This window comes from Camelina sativa, chromosome 2 (assembly GCF_030686135.1).
Source record: "Camelina sativa cultivar CO46 ecotype springtype chromosome 2, ASM3068613v1".
Classification (NCBI taxonomy): domain Eukaryota; kingdom Viridiplantae; phylum Streptophyta; class Magnoliopsida; order Brassicales; family Brassicaceae; genus Camelina; species Camelina sativa.
Window position 1 is genome coordinate 201307 of NC_141881.1, and position 17817 is coordinate 219123.

Sequence of the window (17817 nt, forward strand, 5' to 3'; positions counted from 1 at the left end):
TACATAAACTAAACAAATCCGGCCTAAACCCACAAATTTCTAAACGCTGTTAATATTCCGTTAATACTATGCTGACTAGGATGCCACGTGGATAATAAGGGAAAAAAATTACATAACATCTGTAAACTGGGTACTCGAACTGTTGACAATGAAGACAGGATAACATATACTAAACCAAATGAGCCACCTCGACTTACGACATTATTGAAAACAAATAAACTTATATAAACAATTTTATAGTGACTTTGTTTTCCCAAATATCGCTAACGATGACCTCCATCGCTAACGAGCTTCCAAGTTCCAACGACGACGGTTCCTTAGCGTCAACCTCTGAATCCCTTGGAAAATTCGATATTTCTGGAATTCTCACTCAGTCACTATGTTTGTAACTTTATCCGCGCGAAAGTAGCAGAGACTGAGAGAGAAATGATTGAGCTACGGATTGGTGCGTGAGTGTGAAAGTTGCTTTTATTCGGATAAATGAAAACGTAAATTTGAGTTATTTTTATTAATACATGTGCAAAAATAATGAAAATAGAGATGAAAACCTAAATAATAGAAGAAGAAAACGCAGGACCCATGGAGGCGGCTAGGGTTTTACTGTGGAAGAAGATAATGCTAGTGAAATGACAATTTTGTCCTTCTCATTTAAGTGAAAATAAAACTTATGGTCCTCCGTTTGGTTCGAACCTTGGGCTGGACCAGATTTAAAACATCACCGACCACTACACCAAGTTTAACTTCTGATGTAAAAGCTAACTTTAATAGTATATAGTCTATCTATTTGTCTTATTATCCACGTTGCAGCCTAGTCAGCATAGTATTAACGGGATAGTAAACGGCGTTTGGAGATTTGTGGGTTTAGGCCGGATTTTTTTAGATTGTGTATGAAATTCAAATTTAATAAAAGTTTATGTAGTTCTAAGCACATATAAAAGTTTCATGTATAAATGCGATAAAGTAACATAGTTTGTAGGGGAATAGGCCGTTTTCCCAGTTTTGTTGGGATACAAACAATGTCCCACATTGGAAGATTATAAAATAAGTTTCTAATATATAAATCAAAACCAAATCTAATTAGTATGAAGCCTTTTGTAAAGGAACCCAATAAGAAATCTGTGAATACTAAATCACTTGCGCTCAAAGTGGACAATATCATTCTAATAGGAGAGTTGGTTAGTCTTGGGCTTGGACTGTCTATATACTATGGACTTGGTTCCAAGTTCCAACATGTCTATAATTAGTTAGTTAGTTACTTCCCTCTCTTAAAATTTTATCGTTAAGTAATAATAACTAGTGATGAATTCATCTTCTTTTACCGTTGTAAAACTAAAACATACCGTTCGTATGATAAAAAGATAAATCGGATCGAAAGAATGTTACTGGTAAGTATTGGGCCTCGGCCCAGTATGAGTAAGAAGAAGCCACGGTGACATAAGATGCAGAACCAAATCACTCACTCACTCACTTGGCTTCCTCTCTTCCAAATCGGCAAATCGGATTTTGTGCTCTGGATAGATAAAAACCCTAAAAGTCCCTCCGAGCTTACTTTTAGAAGATGGACATCGAACAGAAGCAGGTGGAAATAATCGATCTATTCGTTAAACGAGCTTCTGTATCCAAAGGCGATGATCTTGCATCTATCCTACTAGAAGCTACTTCGCATTCTTGGCTTTTCGCCTTCTCCGAGATTTTGGCTCTGCCTTGTGTTGCCGAGGTCTTCTCGATACTACGCCTAGCAGCATCTTTCATATACTACAATACGTACTCTTATTAATAAAGCTCATATTCCTCCCCCCCCCCTTTGCACTATCTGCGTAGGCTGTACGGTTTCATCATCTAGCTTACAGTATTAGGGTTTCCACTGGAGACATATTTCTCAATAATGTTCGCTATTTTCTCTATTCCTGTTTATTGCGTCACTTGTTTTATTCATTGGTTTTGATCAGCTTTTGTTTATTTCCACATTCCTTGGAAAGTGTTTATATCCGTGACTGATTATATTTAACTTCTCTGTTTGGTGTTGCGGAGTTCAGTTGTTAATTTTGCAAACCTCTTTTTTTTTTTTTTTTTTTTTTTAATTGCTCGCTGGTTCGGTTTCTGAAGCTTCTCTTACCTTTCACTGCAGCTTAAAGGGACCACTAACTCTGTATACCTCGATGTACTACGGTTATTCGCACATGGCACATGGAGTGATTACAAATGTATGGCTTGAAGCTTAACTCTTCCATTTCGTTTTATGTTTTGCTTTGATGATATACTTTCACTGAGTCTTCTTATTCTAATCTTCTTCTCAAACTCTAGGCAACACTGGTTGTATTTCCCAATTGGTTCCTGTTCAAGTTCTTAAGCTGAAGTTGCTCACTGTCCTTACTCTGGCGGAGGTAAACAAGGTATATCTTCTTTTTCTATTGTTCGGTGTCCATTATGATTTGTTCTTTCTTAGTTTTTGTTCTTCATTTCAATCTCTTTTTCTGGACTCTTGATATGTCGTTGATTTTTTATATAATGTCCTTACGATATGTGCTTTTTTCTTCCAGGTATTGCCCTATGATTTACTGATGGCCGAGTTAGATATCTCCAACATACGTGAGCTCGAAGATTTTCTTATCAACGAATGCATGTACGCTGTGAGTTTTCTGGACTAAAGATTTTCTTTTTGAGTAATAATTTGTGATTGAAAAGCTGAAGTTGCACAGACAAGTGAAGTGTGACAATTGAGAAATTTGTAAACATACGGTGCTGACTTTTTGCAGGGTATAGTTAGAGGAAAACTTGATCAGTTGAAAAGATGCTTTGAGGTACTAGCTTTTTTCACATTCCAATTGTATGATCCTTGTGCTTTTTGTTAGATCTACCAGCAACTCTTGAACCAGTATATCCCAGCTGGTAGAGATCTAAGGCCTGGCCAGCTTGGGAATATGATTCATACACTGGAAAATTGGTAACTTGTTATATATCACTGCCCTTCTGTTGAGATTTTATGTGAGAGTCCCTTCTCATGAACTATTTTTTGTTGCCTTAATGTTGGAGTCAGTTTATATATGTGTGTGCACGTAATTGATGTTTAGGTTGAGTACATCAGAAGATCTGCTGGTTTCAATTCAAGATAAGATAAAATGGGCTGACAATATGAGTGAAGTGGACAATAGAAATCGAAAGGAAGTAGAAGAGAGGGTGGAAGAAGTGAACAAGTCAATTTCCATGAAGGTACTAGTAGATTGTGGCTGATTATTCTTTTCATCGTTCGATTTGTTACATTTACATGTTGGAGTTAGCTAGCTATTTCTGCTAAAAATTAGCATAGAGAATTGTTATGTTATACACAGCCAACAAATGACATTGGCATGTTTTGCAGTACTTGGTCCTCGGTTGGACGTAGTTCGTATTTCTTTAACGAAACTAGAATCATGTGCTTTCACGAAAGAAAAGATAATCGTATATGTAGAAGTAAAAATCCGTATTCTTTCCCCAAGAGAGCAGACAGTAGTTAAATATTTGGTGAAAGTAGGTGATGATAATTAAAAATGGACTGTTATGACTTGAACAATGGGAGATATTTTTCTATGTTGTCTTACTTACATTGTGGCAGAAGTTGCACACTGTGGGCAGGCCGACGTTGAATTCAGAGGGCAGTAAGAGATATTTGGTGAACCAAGTGGAGTGATGGACTATGAGGAGGACCGAAGCAGGCCCAAGAGGTAGGTGACTCTGTTACATTCTCCAGAACTTACAGTTGATCCGCTAATTAGGATCCTTAAGCTCTCAAATAAGATTTCTTCCTTGATTAGGTAGAAAAACATGAGTTACGATTTGGTTGATATAAGAATCATGGAACTTATTATGTTGTATTGCAGGAGGAGGCATCCGATGCCATGAAACAAGGTGGGAGAGAGAAGAGAGACATGGGTAATCTACTTTACTTGTTGAGATAGAGTGAGGTAGTGATATCTGATTTTGCGGGAGCAATGTAAAGCCCTTTAGCTACCTGACTTTTTTGCCACTCGCAAGTATGAACCTGACTTTTGTGTGATGAAAGATTCGTAGTTAGCTGTTGAATTGAAGAAGTTGATGTCTCGTCATAGGTTTTGATGCCTGAATTGCTGGAAGAAAAGAGAAATTAAGAATGAAGTGAAAGGCTCTATGTTTTACAGATGCTTTCTTTAGAAGATGAATGGTTGTAATCAATTGTTATTAATATATATAGGGAGGAGAATCAGATTTATAATAAATGAGCCAAAATCTGGACCAAAAAGAATGAAAACAAATGAATTATGAAAGGTGTTTTTGTAATACAGACAGCTCTAAATCTAATCGTAGGGAAGGAAGAAGTGTAGCCGTTAGGTTAATTATGTTCCGCCGTTTAGCTGCCTGGGAAATGGGCTCCAACGAACGCTGGCGTTTGTGACCGGCGTGATTGACCCTCACGGGCTCAGCCTGGTCAATGCCGATAAGGTGAGGAAAGTTAAGCTTAGCCTTGGAGCCCCGCATCTTGAAAGCTGCCCGGTCATATGCCACCGCGGCCTCCTCGGACGTCTCGTAGGTCCCCAACCACATTCTGGCTCCGTTCTTGTTCGGATCTCTAATCTCGGCGGCGTATTTCCCCCATGGTCTTCTCCTCACTCCTTTGTAATTTGCGCCTCTCCGTGGCGGCTCAGAAGAAGAAGATGTTGATGATGATGAATCTTCTTCTGATGGAGATCTGGAAGCTGTGAGATCAAAATCGTCCTCCTCCAGCAGTTGACGGCGAATCCAGTCCAGAACTGCCGAGCCGTTATCCCGTGTGAGCTCTGCTTCCATTTTTTGTTTTTTTTTTTTTTTTTTTTTTTTTTCTTCCTTCTTCAATACTCTCTTTTAACTGTGGTCTGATCTTTTGTTCTTTATAGGGAGAAGAACTATATATATAAAGAGGAATGAATGAATATCACAGGCCTCTTCATTTTTTAAAAAATTATAATATTGGAGGACCATGCAGATGCAGTTGCTGGGAAGCGCAGAATCAGTCACGTTTTACTCAATGTTCTTCTCTCTATTTTATTATATAAAAAAAAAAAAAGTAAAAACAGACAAAGGAATCTTGAACCAATCCCGTTTTCGTTCTTCTAACTCGTTTGTTTACACGCATGCAGCACGAAGGAGCTTATTACTAGTATAATAGTCTGCTAGTTTTATATTATCCCCTAGATAAGGCTGAGTTGCTTTTAAAATACAAAAATTGAATTTCCTGTAGTCTAGTCCATCATTGTCTTTCAGGTGTCTTGTGTAGTTGTACAATAATTAATTTATCTCGATTCTAATCATGTCAAACACCTGTGTTACACTTACATTACATAGCAATATAGCATAGAGGGTTTATTTTATTTGGTCTTGATTGGGCCTTATGTTTGGCCCGATAGTTATACGTTTGGATTCTGATTACACCGGGTTGTTGAATAGATCCGGATCCGGGTGATTTCACTGTCTCGATCTAATCAGTCCTTTCCTTTTGTACCCACCCAACCCAAACCTTCAACTATCACCGTTTCAAGTTGAGTTCCCCATGGGAGGCCACGAAGGTTTCAGGCTCAGCAACCACCTCTCCTCCGCCACATGGTTCTCTCATTTCTGTACTTCAGCTCGCCGATTTAAATCATTGGCTCCTCCGTCATCTCAGACTGCCACCTCCGCCGACTCTCTGGTTCGTCGCCTCGGCCTTTTCGACCTCATACTGTTGGGCGTCGGCGCTTCCATCGGCGCCGGTGTCTTCGTCGTTACCGGAACCGTCGCTCGCGATGCTGGACCTGGTCAGTTTAAACGAATTACATTTTTCTCATCCTTGAATCGCTTAGTGCTTACTTACAACTTCCGATTGATTGATTGATTGATTACTGTTTGCGTAGGAGTCACGATCAGCTTCTTGCTAGCTGGAGCATCGTGTGTGTTGAACGCTCTCTGTTATGCTGAACTCGCATCCCGTTTCCCTGCTGTTGTTGGTGGAGCTTACATGTACTCGTATTCAGCCTTCAATGAGATCACAGCTTTTCTTGTTTTCGTACAACTCATGCTTGACTATCATATTGGCGCCGCTAGTATCTCTCGTAGTTTGGCAAGCTATGCAGTTACTCTCCTTGAGCTTTTTCCAGCTATCAAGGGCTCTATCCCTCTCTGGATGGGAAGCGGCGAGGAGCTCTTCGGAGGGGTTCTCTCTTTAAATATCTTGGCTCCCGTTTTACTTGCTCTCTTGACCCTTGTTTTATGCCAGGGTGTGCGAGAATCTTCCGCTGTCAACTCCTTTATGACTGCTACCAAGGTGCGCTTCTTCCCTTCTTTAAACTATTCTTACTTACTTATTATACCTTAGATAACGGAAACTCTTCTTGCTTGCTTGACAGTATTGGTTCTTTTGTAGGTCGTCATTGTTCTCGTTGTGATTTGTGCCGGTGCTTTTGAAATTGATGTTGCAAATTGGTCCCCTTTCGCGCCTAATGGTTTTAAAGCAGTTCTGACTGGTGCTACCGTAGTGTTCTTCTCATATGTTGGATTTGACGCAGTTGCTAATTCTGCTGAAGAATCAAAGAACCCTCAGGTCTGCTCATAAATTTGTTGAAAGTATTTTTACGCTGCTATCATCTACACAGTTTTTCTTATATCTGTTTAATTCCTGTTCAGCGTGATCTGCCAATCGGAATTATGGGGAGCCTTCTGGTTTGTATCTCGCTGTACATTGGCGTATGTTTAGTGCTCACCGGGATGGTCCCTTTTAGCCTCCTTAGTGAAGATGCTCCTTTAGCTGAAGCCTTTTCATCAAAGGGTATGAAGTTCGTCTCAGTCTTAATCAGTATTGGTGCTGTTGCTGGACTTACGACTACTCTGCTTGTTGGTCTTTATGTTCAGGTGAATATATATATATATATATATATATGTACCTGGATTTCTTTTGTAATTATGTCACTTGTTTCTCATGATGCGAACCAAGGTAACCCTAAGTAATCATCTGATAGTTCGGATAAACAGTCCAGGTTATATCTGGGACTTGGAAGGGATGGCCTATTGCCTTCAGTCTTTTCCAGAATACACCCAACTCTTCATACACCTCTTCATTCTCAAATCTGGTGCGGCATTGTAGCTGCCGTTTTAGGTGGCATATTTAATGTACATAGTCTTTCCCATATTCTGTCCGTTGGTACATTGGTACGTCATGGTCTTAATTTTCTATCTCCCTTCGTTTTCTATTTGATACTTATACTTTCCAGATTAAAATTATTTTCGGTGCTCCATTGTTTCAGACTGGGTATTCAGTTGTTGCGGCTTGTGTTGTGGCGTTGAGACTGAATGATAAAAAAGAAAGAGAGTCGTCCAATAGATGGACATCAAGTTGGCGTGAAGGTGTCACTTGCCTTGTTATAATTGCATGCAGTGGTTTTGGTGCTGGCATACTATACCGTTTCAGTGCTTCAGTTATATTTATTCTCCTCTCCGTTGCTGTGGCAGTTGTTGCTTCAGCAGTTCTTCATTTTCGCAAAGTAAGTAGCCTTAAGCATAAGCTAACACTCTGCTTAGTTGAATAGCGCCAAAAAAAAGGAGTTTTACTAGTGTTAAAATGCTAGATACAAAGTCGTTTAGTTGAATAGAGGCCAGCAGTAGCATGTTCTGGCACTTAGAACTCCACAGTGATACTCTAAAAGTCTGTGACTGTTGTCTGTTGAAGTAACTTTGCATTCTTGGTTTAGAGGAGAGATTTGTTAACATCTGTTAGAAATTACACGAGGAGATATTTGGCAAATGCCATCCTATCTATCAGTGCTTCATGTTATGTTAACCCCTCAGCTTTTCGCTTTCAGGCTTATGCTCAGTCTCTGGGTCCTGGGTTTACCTGTCCTGGTGTACCCATTGTGCCATGCGTATGCATTTTCTTCAATATCTTCTTATTTGCTCAGGTACACGCTTAGAACTAACTTCAATACTAATTCCAGGCACATACAATATGATCTAAATTTGATATCTCCGCTACGTTGCAGTTGCATTATGAAGCGTGGATAAGATTTGTTGTTGTCAATGTGCTTGCAACTGCTGTTTATGCCTTGTATGGGCAGTACCACGCAGATACAAGCACTGTGGTTTATCAGAGGGCACCTGAAACTGAAAGCGAATCTTGTTAATGCTACACTATTATAGCTGTGTTACTTAAAACGGTGCAAGCCATTTGTTGAGTGTAGATAGCAAGTTTATGTGTTGCGTGAGAGACCTACAAATTCTGTTTGAGTGTAAGGGATTGAATGGGATGTGAGGAATTTAGATATTATTATTGTAATTTGTAAATAAAACTTGAGTATATAAGTATGCTCCTGCATTTCAACTGAAGCCTTGAGAATGACTGAAAATCGCTATTGTGCTTTCTTTCTTTTCCTTCATTATATATACCCAGGAGGAAAAATGAATTTTTTTTTTTTTTTTAATCTAGCGTAGGAAACATGCCGTTTAAGGGTAACAAAAACGTCAGCCAGTCCCTTTTTAAAATGGTTAAACGACGATTGAGTGAGTTTTCCTCTCTTTCACATCATCTGAAATTCTGAAGAAAAGAAGAAATCTCTGATCAGAGAGAAGGGCGAGGGAGAGAGAGAGAGAGAGAGATCGAATGGCAGAATTTGTGGAGGCTGATAATGCAGAGGCAATAATCGCGAGGATCGAAACCAAATCGCGGAAGATTGAAAGCTTACTCAAACAGTAATATTACCTTTGGAGTTATCCTCCTGCCCTAAAGTTCTCCCCCTTTCTTTCTCAGATAACCTTCAGTGGTGTTTGTTTGTTTGTGCGTGTAGGTACAAACATGTCGAAGCTTTGAAAACGGCTCTTGAAGGTTCGCCTCCCAAAACTCGCGATGAACGTTGCAAGGTCTGTGTTTCCCTCTGTCTGCTTGATTAAAAAGGAATCTCCTTTCTTCTTGTGATTTTGTTTCCTGAGCCAAACACATATATTATTCTCATTGCAGTCGGCTAATTGGATAGTTGTACACAGAGCTATAATGGCCATAAAGGATATTGACGGAATGCTGAATGCTCTTGATGCCGAGTATTACGACATTCTCATGAAGTAAGAAAAGCAAACTCTCTTTTCCTTTTTCCTTTTGCTTTGATTGCATTATTTAATCGTCATATGTCTAAGTCTTGAGAGCAAATGTTGTGATATTGTTGCTGCGATTCTTATGCAAAGTCTAGTCTTCACCGTAAGAGGAGGTAGTGTGATACATGAGAAAGTGAATGAGGTTTTGTATGAATGGGAACAAACTCTATCTACCCACTGTGGGAATGTCTGTGCTCTTCTTTCTTTCTTTGTTTATGTGGAAGTTTATTTTGTTTCCTTGAATGGTGTTGGAACAGGTACTTGTACAGAGGCCTTTCTACTGGGGACCGACCCACTTGCGATCAGTGCTTGAAGATTCACGAGAAACTCACTGAGAGAGCTGGTCTGGGTTGCATTCTCCGCTGTCTTACTGATACTTTAAACACCGTTTGATTTGATCCATTTGTTGTAACATTTGCCACTAATGTACTCTTCATTGATATATGCACATTTTCCCTGAGGAAGCATGTCTCAGTTTCATGTTTTCTGTAATTCGCACAAGAATATTATTAATCAAGCCTCAGTTAGACGGCCTCAAGACTCGCGAGAATCATAAACATTGAGCATTTACCAGTTTTAGACTTGTTTATTTTCTCCAATTAGCAAACAGATGCTTGGTCCAGACGTTGATAACAGCAACAAGTCATTCCTACAACTCATGTGTAACACAATTCTTTCCTTTCTCCAAACACCCAACTAAAACAATCTTAGCCGTTTATGAATGTTTTCCGGGATAAACTCAACCATAAAATATACCGAGTGTTTAGGCGGGCAAATAAGACTCCAGCATCAATTTGGCTGGGGAAGGTGTCAGAATCTCTACGATCAGGTACGTGTATTTCCACTCATTCTCTGCCTTGTCTTTAAACATCTCCGTGTACACTTTCCCCGCTCCTTGAGTCCCACGGATGTAGAAGTTTACCTGAAGCATATTCAATTTTGATATATTCACTATTCTGTTTCCTCGATTTTGTTTCTCAATTTATATAGCAAAGGATGTGACTCCAAGGCCACAAGGGGTGAATTACCTCAACATGCTCAACTCCGTCTTCATCTGTAAATACTCTGTTGGGTATACGTTGACGAGCAGCTCGGTTTCTAGTTTCTTGTCCGTAGCCTTTGATGGGGGATCCAATCCTAACCCTCACCTAATAATTAACAAGACAAAATCTGAGCATTAACACAGATGCTTTCACCACCCCTTTCCGTTATGATCAATCGATGGAGTTACTTTCTTATTTACCTGACCATCATCTTGAATTCTCTTCAGGGCTTTGTCAAAGATCTTGTACCTAGAATACAGAATGGTGTCTTTAGATTACTCCAAATCCTAGTGTCCTAGCAGATAAAAATGAAACTAGAGTTCTCAAGTCTCACTCTTTTGGTTGAAATATGAGCTCTTTAAACACACCGTACCCAGCAGCTCCGGCAACCCCAAGCCCAGCCAGAATAACAAGACTGTAGGAAGCACCTTCTGTAAAGGTCACCGGTTTCTCAGGGATGTGGTATGTAGGAGAATCAAAAGGATCCTCCACAGTCGTCACCTCTTTCTTAGCCTGTAAACACACAATTTTCAAAGCAGGCATTAATGTTTAAGACGTTATGCATATCTGGATTAAATGACATAAGTTGTCTCTGTCGCTTTGCGTTGTGATAAGTGGCGAACTTGTAAGAATAAACACAAAAATGTTGGAGGTCAAAAGCATATTCTTATGAACAGCACCTTATTCTGCTGATTCCCAGGTTCTTTAGAAGTTGTTGATGCAAAAGATCTAGTAAGGTAAGATGAGTTGATCTTCTTTAGACGAGTTTGCGTACATATACTTGCTTGGGGGCGAAACAATAGTCCTGTAAACAGAGATCATTGTCAGAACAACAAGTACACAAGACTGGGATGTCAAGTTATATTATAACACATGATAATCGCTGACCATTAGCTCCAGCGGAGTCCTGCATAAGAAAAACGATGAGAACTAACTAAACTAACATATATGCCCCCCAAAAAGGGTATAAGTAGGCAAACAAATTAAATGTTGTGTGTTACCAGACTCGAGAGACCCGAACCAGTAATGGCCTGCCTTGATGCTCCTCTTTGTAAAACGCTTATCAACTGCATCGAAAGGGAGAAAACAAAGAATATATATAACAATTAAAGGGAAGAAGACCTTTTTTGATAAAAATAGAAACCAGTGAGTATGAATAGGACTAGAAAAGGGGTCAAAATGTTTGTTAAAAGCCTCATAACGAACGATCAAGGTATTCTTGTTTGTTACTAGAGAGAGAGACAGGACTAGAAAAAAAAACAACCTCCTCAGACTCAGACCAAAGTGCAGATATATTGGAAACCTTGTACTACAGTAATATGCAATTCCATGACTAATTGGAAGAAGTAATAATAGCTTTGAAAAGAGACTAGCCATTCTTTTTAACGATGCTTAATAATAAAAGCCGCCACAGTGGGAAAAAAAAAAAAAAGAATATTAGATGGAATAAAAAAAATCATAATTACGCAAGGAACTGAGCAAAATGAGAAGGCAGAGAGAGAAACCGATTTTGGGATTCCAGAAGAAGGTTGTGAAGAAGCGGAGGAAGAAAACGAAGTCAGTTTCGACTTGGATTGGCGTCCGATGACCAACGCTGATCTCCTTAGAAGATTCATCATCATCATCTCGTATCTGGTACCACAAAATTAGTGACAGGAGGAGGAGGAGGAGGAGGAGGAGAAAGAATGAAACTTGGAAGCTTTTTATTTTTCTTTGACGAGCAAGGCGAAGCCGCTTCTGTGGGGTAGACACGTGACAAAGAAGCACGCACGTGCACGCTCTTCGATTGGGCTTGGGCTTTGGCCTCATGAGATGAAAACAAAAAAAAGCTTGTTCATTTTTTTTATTTCCCCAAACCAAACGGGCTTCGCTTTTTAAAGCCCAATAAAAGATAAATCTTCTTCTAAGTTCTAACTCGCAACCTCAACCATGGAAGTGCAAACATGGCTGTTGCGCTGCTCTCGGCATGTCGTCCTCCTCCTCCTGCTGCTGCTCCACTCCGCAGTCGTCGTGGCGCTTTTCGAACAAGCTGTTCAGCACAGCGAGCCAAGCGGAAGCTGCTGGAGCTGATCTCGGAGGAGGATCGAGGTCTGAGAACCCAGAAAGACGCCACGAAGAGAGACGCAATCGTGAATGCCATCGAATCCATGGCGGTAATCGGCCGTAGCTCCATCACCACAGGCGACTCTCTATCTGCCACGTGGCGGCTCCTTTGGACGACGGAGAAGGAACAGCTCTTCATCATAGAAAAGGCGGGTTTGTTTGGGACGAGCGCCGGAGACATTTTGCAGGTGATCGATGTAAAGAAACGGATCCTCAATAACGTCATCACTTTCCCGCCGGACGGTGTTTTCTTCGTACGCTCTGATCTGCAAATCGCTTCCCCGCAGAGAGTCAATTTCAGGTTCCAAATCCTTCTCAAATTAGTAATTGAAACAGAGAGAGAGAGAGAGAGAGAGAGAGTGAGTGTGTGTAGCTTGCTTAATTGGATTGCGTTTTTGTTTGATATGTCAGATTCAATAGTGCGGTGTTGAGAGGGAAGAACTGGGAGCTCCCACTGCCACCATTTGGGAAGGGCTGGTGAGTTAGTTATATGCTCTATTTACAAAAACAACGACCTTCGCTTCTTCTGAATGCTATATATGTACAGATAAAGAGAGAGAGAGAGTTTTGGGTTTTGGGTTCCACAGGTTTGAGAATGTGTATATGGACGGTGATATCAGAGTGGCCAAGGACATCAGAGGAGACTACTTAATTGTTGATCGTGCTCCTTATAACTGGACAGAATGATTTGTATATTTACTAGGTTAAAGCTTTGTTTCTTTCTTGTATGATAATACACCGCTTCAATTCCTCTGAATAGTCATCGTCTTTTACCATTGGGTCTCAAATAAATGAGGCAGGAATGTAAGGAGAGAGAGAGTAATATGAAGGATCATTCAAAGTGTGACCCTTGAGTATATTTCGGGTTTTTGTCTGTTTGTTACAAACGCACCACCCACATTTTCTATGCCCTTTTTTTTTTTTTCCTGTTATCTTCTCTGTCCATGAGTTAAAAAGGCCAACGCTAATCCTTTGTGTTTTGTTTATTGGGAAACTGAAAAGAGATGTTGGCGTCCGTAAGGTTAGAGAAACGAATGGAAATAGGCAAAAGCACAAGGCGGGCTGCAACTCAGGGCAAGGCAACAGTGCTTGCTCTTGGTAAGGCCTTCCCTAGCAATGTCGTTTCCCAGGAGAATCTCGTGGAGGAGTATCTCCGTGAAATCAAATGCGATGACCTTTCTATCAAAGACAAGCTGCAACACTTGTGTAACTTTCTTTGTCAACCTTTTCTTTTTGAGCATCCTGTGCAAAGATAAGCATATGTATACGTGTCTTGTTGATGTTAGGTAAAACCACAACTGTGAAAACACGCTACACAGTCATGTCTCGGGAGACGCTGCACAAATACCCTGAGCTAGCAACTGAGGGTTCCCCAACCATCAATCAGAGGCTTGAGATCGCAAACGAGGCGGTTGTGCAGATGGCATATGAAGCTAGCTTGGTTTGCATCAAGGACTGGGGAAGGGCAGTGGAAGATATCACTCATCTTCTCTATGTTTCCTCCAGTGAGTTCCGTTTGCCCGGAGGTGACCTCTACCTCTCGGCACAGCTGGGCCTTAGCAACGAGGTTCAGAGAGTGATGCTGTATTTTCTGGGATGCTACGGAGGTCTGAGCGGGCTGCGCGTGGCCAAAGACATTGCTGAGAACAACCCTGGGAGCCGGGTGCTGCTCACCACCTCTGAGACTACGGTTCTGGGGTTCCGCCCGCCCAACAAAGCTCGCCCTTATGACTTAGTCGGGGCTGCACTCTTTGGAGACGGAGCCGCTGCCCTGATCATCGGAGCAGACCCTACAGAGTCCGAATCTCCCTTCATGGAGCTTCACTGTGCTCTGCAGCAGTTCCTGCCTGGAACGCAAGGGGTGATCGACGGGCGGCTGTCAGAAGAGGGCATAAGCTTCAAGCTAGGAAGAGACCTCCCTCAGAAGATCGAAGACAATGTCGAGGAGTTCTGCAAGAAGCTGGTGGCAAAGGCGGGTTCTGGCTCTGGTTTGTTGGATTTCAATGACCTTTTCTGGGCAGTTCATCCGGGTGGACCCGCCATCCTGAGTGGGATAGAGACAAAGCTGAAGCTGAAGCCGGAAAAGCTGGAATGCAGCAGACGGGCGTTGATGGATTATGGGAACGTAAGCAGTAACACCATCTTCTACATAATGGAAAAAGTGAAAGAGGAGCTTGAGAAGAAAGGCACAGAGGGAGAAGAATGGGGTTTGGGATTAGCTTTCGGACCAGGAATCACCTTCGAAGGCTTTCTCATGAGGAGTCTTTAAATGTTTATGACTATGAGCCGGAGATTTGTAAACAAGTAAAAATAGTATGAGAATCGGCACGTTAACTATTCATGAACCAATGCCAATTACAGTGATTCTAGGACACTCGGTTAAAAGTAATAGGCCTTCATGCATCCACGTAGTAATATAGTTTCATCCTTGCAAAATCAGAATGTCGTTTTCTCTGGCTTTAATTTATTCACCGCTTTATCCTCCACTCTTGCTTCGATTCTAGCAAAAGAACATACGTAACATAGTATAATTTTTTTAGCGAATGCGAATCCTACTACTAAACGTATGACAACAAATTGTGAGTTATATAATTTGATTCTCACACTTAAGCTGTCAACAAAACATTCAACAGGTGTTAAGCAAGCCATTGAAAGATGGGACCTATATAATAACTAAATACATATGGTTAACGATTCAAGTACCATGTCCCCACTTGTCCATTATGTGATTACTACAAAAGTTCACATAAAAAGTTCTTTTTAAGAAAGAGAAGAAGATCTCAATATAACACAAAACAATCTTTTAAATTATAAATACACACAGAATTAAGATGAGCCAATGTGTTCCCAACTGTCACATAGATGATACTCCGGCGGCCGCAGCAGGTACCACCACCGTCCGCTCCACCACAGCCGCCGATATCCCCATGTATGCACCTTGGTTTATATATATCATCTTGATAATATATAACTCTTTGTTGATATATAATTTGTTTGTTTGCAGGTTAGACTACGAGGTAGCCGAGCTGACGTGGGAGAACGGGCAACTGGGCTTGCACGGTTTAGGTCCACCGAGAGTGACGGCTTCGTCGACAAAGTACTCCACAGGCGCCGGTGGAACGTTGGAGTCGATAGTGGACCAAGCTACTCGCCTCCCGAACCCTAAGCCCACTGATGAGCTCGTCCCATGGTTCCACCATCGCTCTTCCAGAGCCGCCATGGCCATGGACGCGCTTGTCCCTTGCTCAAACCTCCAGGAGCAACAGAGCAAGCCCGGTGGGGTTGGCTCCACCCGAGTGGGGTCGTGTAGTGATGGTCGTACCATGGCCGGTGGAAAACGAGCAAGAGTGGCGCCGGAGTGGAGCGGGAGCGGGAGTCAGCGCCTGACCATGGACACTTACGACGTCGGTTTCACCTCAACATCCATGGGCTCGCCTGATAACACCATCGATGATCATGACTCCGTCTGCCACAGCCGCCCACAGGCAAGTCATTTATTATACATTCGCTTCTTCTTGTTCTTCTAGTTATTTAATTAAGCCTAGCTAGCTGAGCTCTAGCTATGTATATAGTTATATCACCTTTTTAATACATAAATAGCAAACAATGAATAAAAAAAACCTGATAAAACGATAGATGGAGGACGAAGAAGAGAAGAAAGGCGGAGGCAAATCATCAGTTTCTACCAAGAGAAGCAGAGCCGCTGCTATTCATAATCAATCCGAACGAGTATTCACCTTAAACCTTCTTTTTCTTTTCTTTATTTTTTTACTCTTTTTCAAGTTGTTATAACTTATATGTATATTTCGTCTATTGCTCCAGGTTCATTAATTATATTACACATGCTTGTTAATTACTCTCTTTTTTTACTTTTTTTTTTTGTTTTTCATTTATTTAGTTTAATTAAGGGTATTCAATCCTCCTTGACAAATACAGTAATTATTAACAGCCCTTTTGACTGATTCATTTTCTTGCAGAAGAGGAGAGATAAGATCAATCAAAGGATGAAGACTTTGCAGAAACTGGTTCCCAATTCCAGCAAGGTACGTACGTACGTACTCGTCGTTCTACATGCATCATAAAATGTGGCCAAATCATCAATGTCTTATTGAGCCTGCGTACGAACTACAGTCAGTTAGCTGATTAGTATAATACTAGTAAGTAGGTATACATTAAAATAGCTAGAGGGGATAATATGAGAAAAAAAAAATGGTGGACCAAAGCAAAGTGAATGCATCTAAAGAAATGGACCTCATACGATGATTCTACTCCACACACTTATGCTCAATCTTTATATTTGGTTGCCCCCTAAAAAACTTATTTTACATCTCTTTATTACTTGGTCCGATTGGTCCATTCATATACCCCTTAAATTATTTTATGCCTTCTGGCTGTCGACTCAAAAATCAACACAATCTATATCACATGTATTATATATACGTAATCACATGCTTGACTAAATCCGTATAGCTAGCATTGGTTTGGTTAATTATAGTAGATATAAAGAGATTTCACTATTATAATTTTGGATTTAGACGGATAAAGCATCCATGTTGGATGAAGTGATAGAGTACTTGAAGCAACTTCAAGCACAAGTGAGCATGATGAGCAGAATGAACATGCCTTCCATGATGCTTCCTATGGCCTTGCAGCAACAACAACAACTACAGATGTCTCTCATGTCCAATCCCATGGGTTTAGGGATTGGCATGGGGATGCCCGGTCTCGGTCTCCTGGACCTGAATTCTATGAACCGAGCTGCTGCTGCTGCTGCCACTCCTAATATACATGCCAACATGATGCCAAACCCATTTGTGCCAATGACTTCTCCATCGTGGGATGCTTCTTCCAACGACACTCGATTTCAGTCTCCTTTAATTCCAGATCCTATGGCCGCCTTTCTTGCATGCTCGTCACAGGTTGACTTTATATATATATATATATATCTAATCATTAATGCTTCATTTTGTCAACAAAAAAACCCAAAAAAATGAACATGCATGACCATATTTATATTTTGAAATATTGCAGCCAACGACGATGGAAGCATATAGCAGGATGGCTGCATTATATCAGCAAATGCAGCATCAGCTTCCTCCTTCGAATCCAAAATGATTATTTTAAAAATATCCATCGATCGTACGTCAATATATGTGTTTAGTCACAATACACCTATATATATTTATATTTATATTTATATTTATATTTATATTTATATTTATATTCCATCATACTTAACTCATATGTATAGGCTACTCATGAATTATGATGATATACGTACTTAAAAAAAAAGATCGTGGTGTAATTGGATGTCGTACGTCCGACAAAAAATAATGGTAATCTTTGAGTGAATTTGTAACTTCACTTTACATCCATAAACCAAAAGCGAACTGATCTATTTTGTGTTAGATAAGTGTGTTCAATATACGTAGTGTCTAGTAGATAGTCCTTCGTTTTCACGAATTTAATTATGTCAGTCGTCGTGAGAATAAGTGAAAAGTCGAAATGGAGTAGACACAACAAGACCATATGCTTTGTCTGCAAAAGTCCACAATAATTGTTGATAATGTTA

General features: G+C 40.6%; 8 protein-coding genes across 17 annotated transcripts; 6 read left to right on the top strand and 2 right to left on the bottom strand.

The window, feature by feature from the left end:
• Window positions 1-1443: 1443 nt before the first annotated feature.
• Window positions 1444-4153, top strand: LOC104711440 (COP9 signalosome complex subunit 7). Of its 8 annotated transcripts, none has more exons than XR_015585362.1 (9): window positions 1444-1717; window positions 2129-2204; window positions 2305-2393; window positions 2541-2630; window positions 2757-2801; window positions 2887-2985; window positions 3072-3210; window positions 3593-3701; window positions 3858-4153. XR_015585362.1 is itself a non-coding variant. In XM_087493409.1 (9 exons), the coding sequence occupies exons 1-8, from the start codon at window positions 1559-1561 to the stop codon at window positions 3665-3667; spliced, it is 747 nt and encodes a 248-aa protein (XP_087349535.1). In that variant the 5' UTR covers window positions 1444-1558; the 3' UTR covers window positions 3668-3701; window positions 3858-4153. The 8 variants fall into 8 exon arrangements, 2 of the variants coding, with proteins under 2 accessions (XP_087349535.1, XP_087349532.1); XR_015585365.1 differs by having other exon boundaries at window positions 3613-3701; XR_015585364.1 differs by having other exon boundaries at window positions 2887-2944.
• A 22-nt stretch (window positions 4154-4175) lies between these two features.
• Window positions 4176-4870, bottom strand: LOC104711451 (ethylene-responsive transcription factor 1). The gene has a single exon (XM_010428153.3). It carries the CDS (start codon window positions 4798-4800, stop codon window positions 4273-4275), a length of 528 nt encoding a protein of 175 aa, XP_010426455.1. The 5' UTR covers window positions 4801-4870; the 3' UTR covers window positions 4176-4272.
• Window positions 4646-8340, top strand: LOC104711471 (cationic amino acid transporter 9, chloroplastic). 2 transcript variants are annotated; one of them, XR_015585342.1, is made up of 9 exons: window positions 4646-4783; window positions 4887-5783; window positions 5880-6289; window positions 6389-6565; window positions 6649-6873; window positions 6981-7170; window positions 7266-7502; window positions 7821-7916; window positions 7998-8340. XR_015585342.1 is itself a non-coding variant. In XM_019232951.2 (9 exons), the coding sequence occupies exons 2-9, from the start codon at window positions 5540-5542 to the stop codon at window positions 8136-8138; spliced, it is 1707 nt and encodes a 568-aa protein (XP_019088496.2). In that variant the 5' UTR covers window positions 4646-4783; window positions 4887-5539; the 3' UTR covers window positions 8139-8340. The 2 variants fall into 2 exon arrangements, 1 of the variants encoding a protein (XP_019088496.2); XM_019232951.2 differs by having other exon boundaries at window positions 6994-7170.
• Window positions 8341-8417: 77 nt separating this feature from the next.
• LOC104711457 (actin-related protein 2/3 complex subunit 5A) lies at window positions 8418-9637 on the top strand. The gene is made up of 4 exons (XM_010428161.3): window positions 8418-8703; window positions 8799-8871; window positions 8969-9069; window positions 9357-9637. The coding sequence occupies exons 1-4, from the start codon at window positions 8615-8617 to the stop codon at window positions 9490-9492; spliced, it is 399 nt and encodes a 132-aa protein (XP_010426463.1). The 5' UTR covers window positions 8418-8614; the 3' UTR covers window positions 9493-9637.
• Window positions 9638-9673: 36 nt separating this feature from the next.
• On the bottom strand, window positions 9674-11951 carry LOC104711477 (putative mitochondrial import inner membrane translocase subunit TIM21). 2 transcript variants are annotated; one of them, XM_010428189.3, is made up of 8 exons: window positions 11648-11783; window positions 11144-11209; window positions 11031-11049; window positions 10823-10947; window positions 10477-10655; window positions 10343-10391; window positions 10128-10247; window positions 9674-10021 (listed from the first exon to the last, which is right to left on the bottom strand). In XM_010428189.3, the coding sequence occupies exons 1-8, from the start codon at window positions 11765-11767 to the stop codon at window positions 9863-9865; spliced, it is 837 nt and encodes a 278-aa protein (XP_010426491.1). In that variant the 5' UTR covers window positions 11768-11783; the 3' UTR covers window positions 9674-9862. The 2 variants fall into 2 exon arrangements, with proteins under 2 accessions (XP_010426491.1, XP_087349509.1); XM_087493383.1 differs by lacking the exon at window positions 11031-11049 and having other exon boundaries at window positions 11648-11951.
• Window positions 11952-12085: 134 nt separating this feature from the next.
• Window positions 12086-13132, top strand: LOC104711506 (putative plastid-lipid-associated protein 11, chloroplastic). The gene is made up of 3 exons (XM_010428209.3): window positions 12086-12546; window positions 12657-12722; window positions 12833-13132. Exons 1-3 carry the CDS (start codon window positions 12086-12088, stop codon window positions 12930-12932), a joined length of 627 nt encoding a protein of 208 aa, XP_010426511.2. The 3' UTR covers window positions 12933-13132.
• On the top strand, window positions 12472-14681 carry LOC104711496 (type III polyketide synthase C). The gene is made up of 4 exons (XM_019232948.2): window positions 12472-12546; window positions 12657-12722; window positions 13248-13451; window positions 13532-14681. Exons 3-4 carry the CDS (start codon window positions 13250-13252, stop codon window positions 14512-14514), a joined length of 1185 nt encoding a protein of 394 aa, XP_019088493.2. The 5' UTR covers window positions 12472-12546; window positions 12657-12722; window positions 13248-13249; the 3' UTR covers window positions 14515-14681.
• A 266-nt stretch (window positions 14682-14947) lies between these two features.
• On the top strand, window positions 14948-17609 carry LOC104711516 (transcription factor UNE10). The gene is made up of 6 exons (XM_010428220.3): window positions 14948-15174; window positions 15250-15730; window positions 15882-15974; window positions 16223-16288; window positions 16781-17164; window positions 17277-17609. Exons 1-6 carry the CDS (start codon window positions 15077-15079, stop codon window positions 17358-17360), a joined length of 1206 nt encoding a protein of 401 aa, XP_010426522.2. The 5' UTR covers window positions 14948-15076; the 3' UTR covers window positions 17361-17609.
• Window positions 17610-17817: the final 208 nt, after the last annotated feature.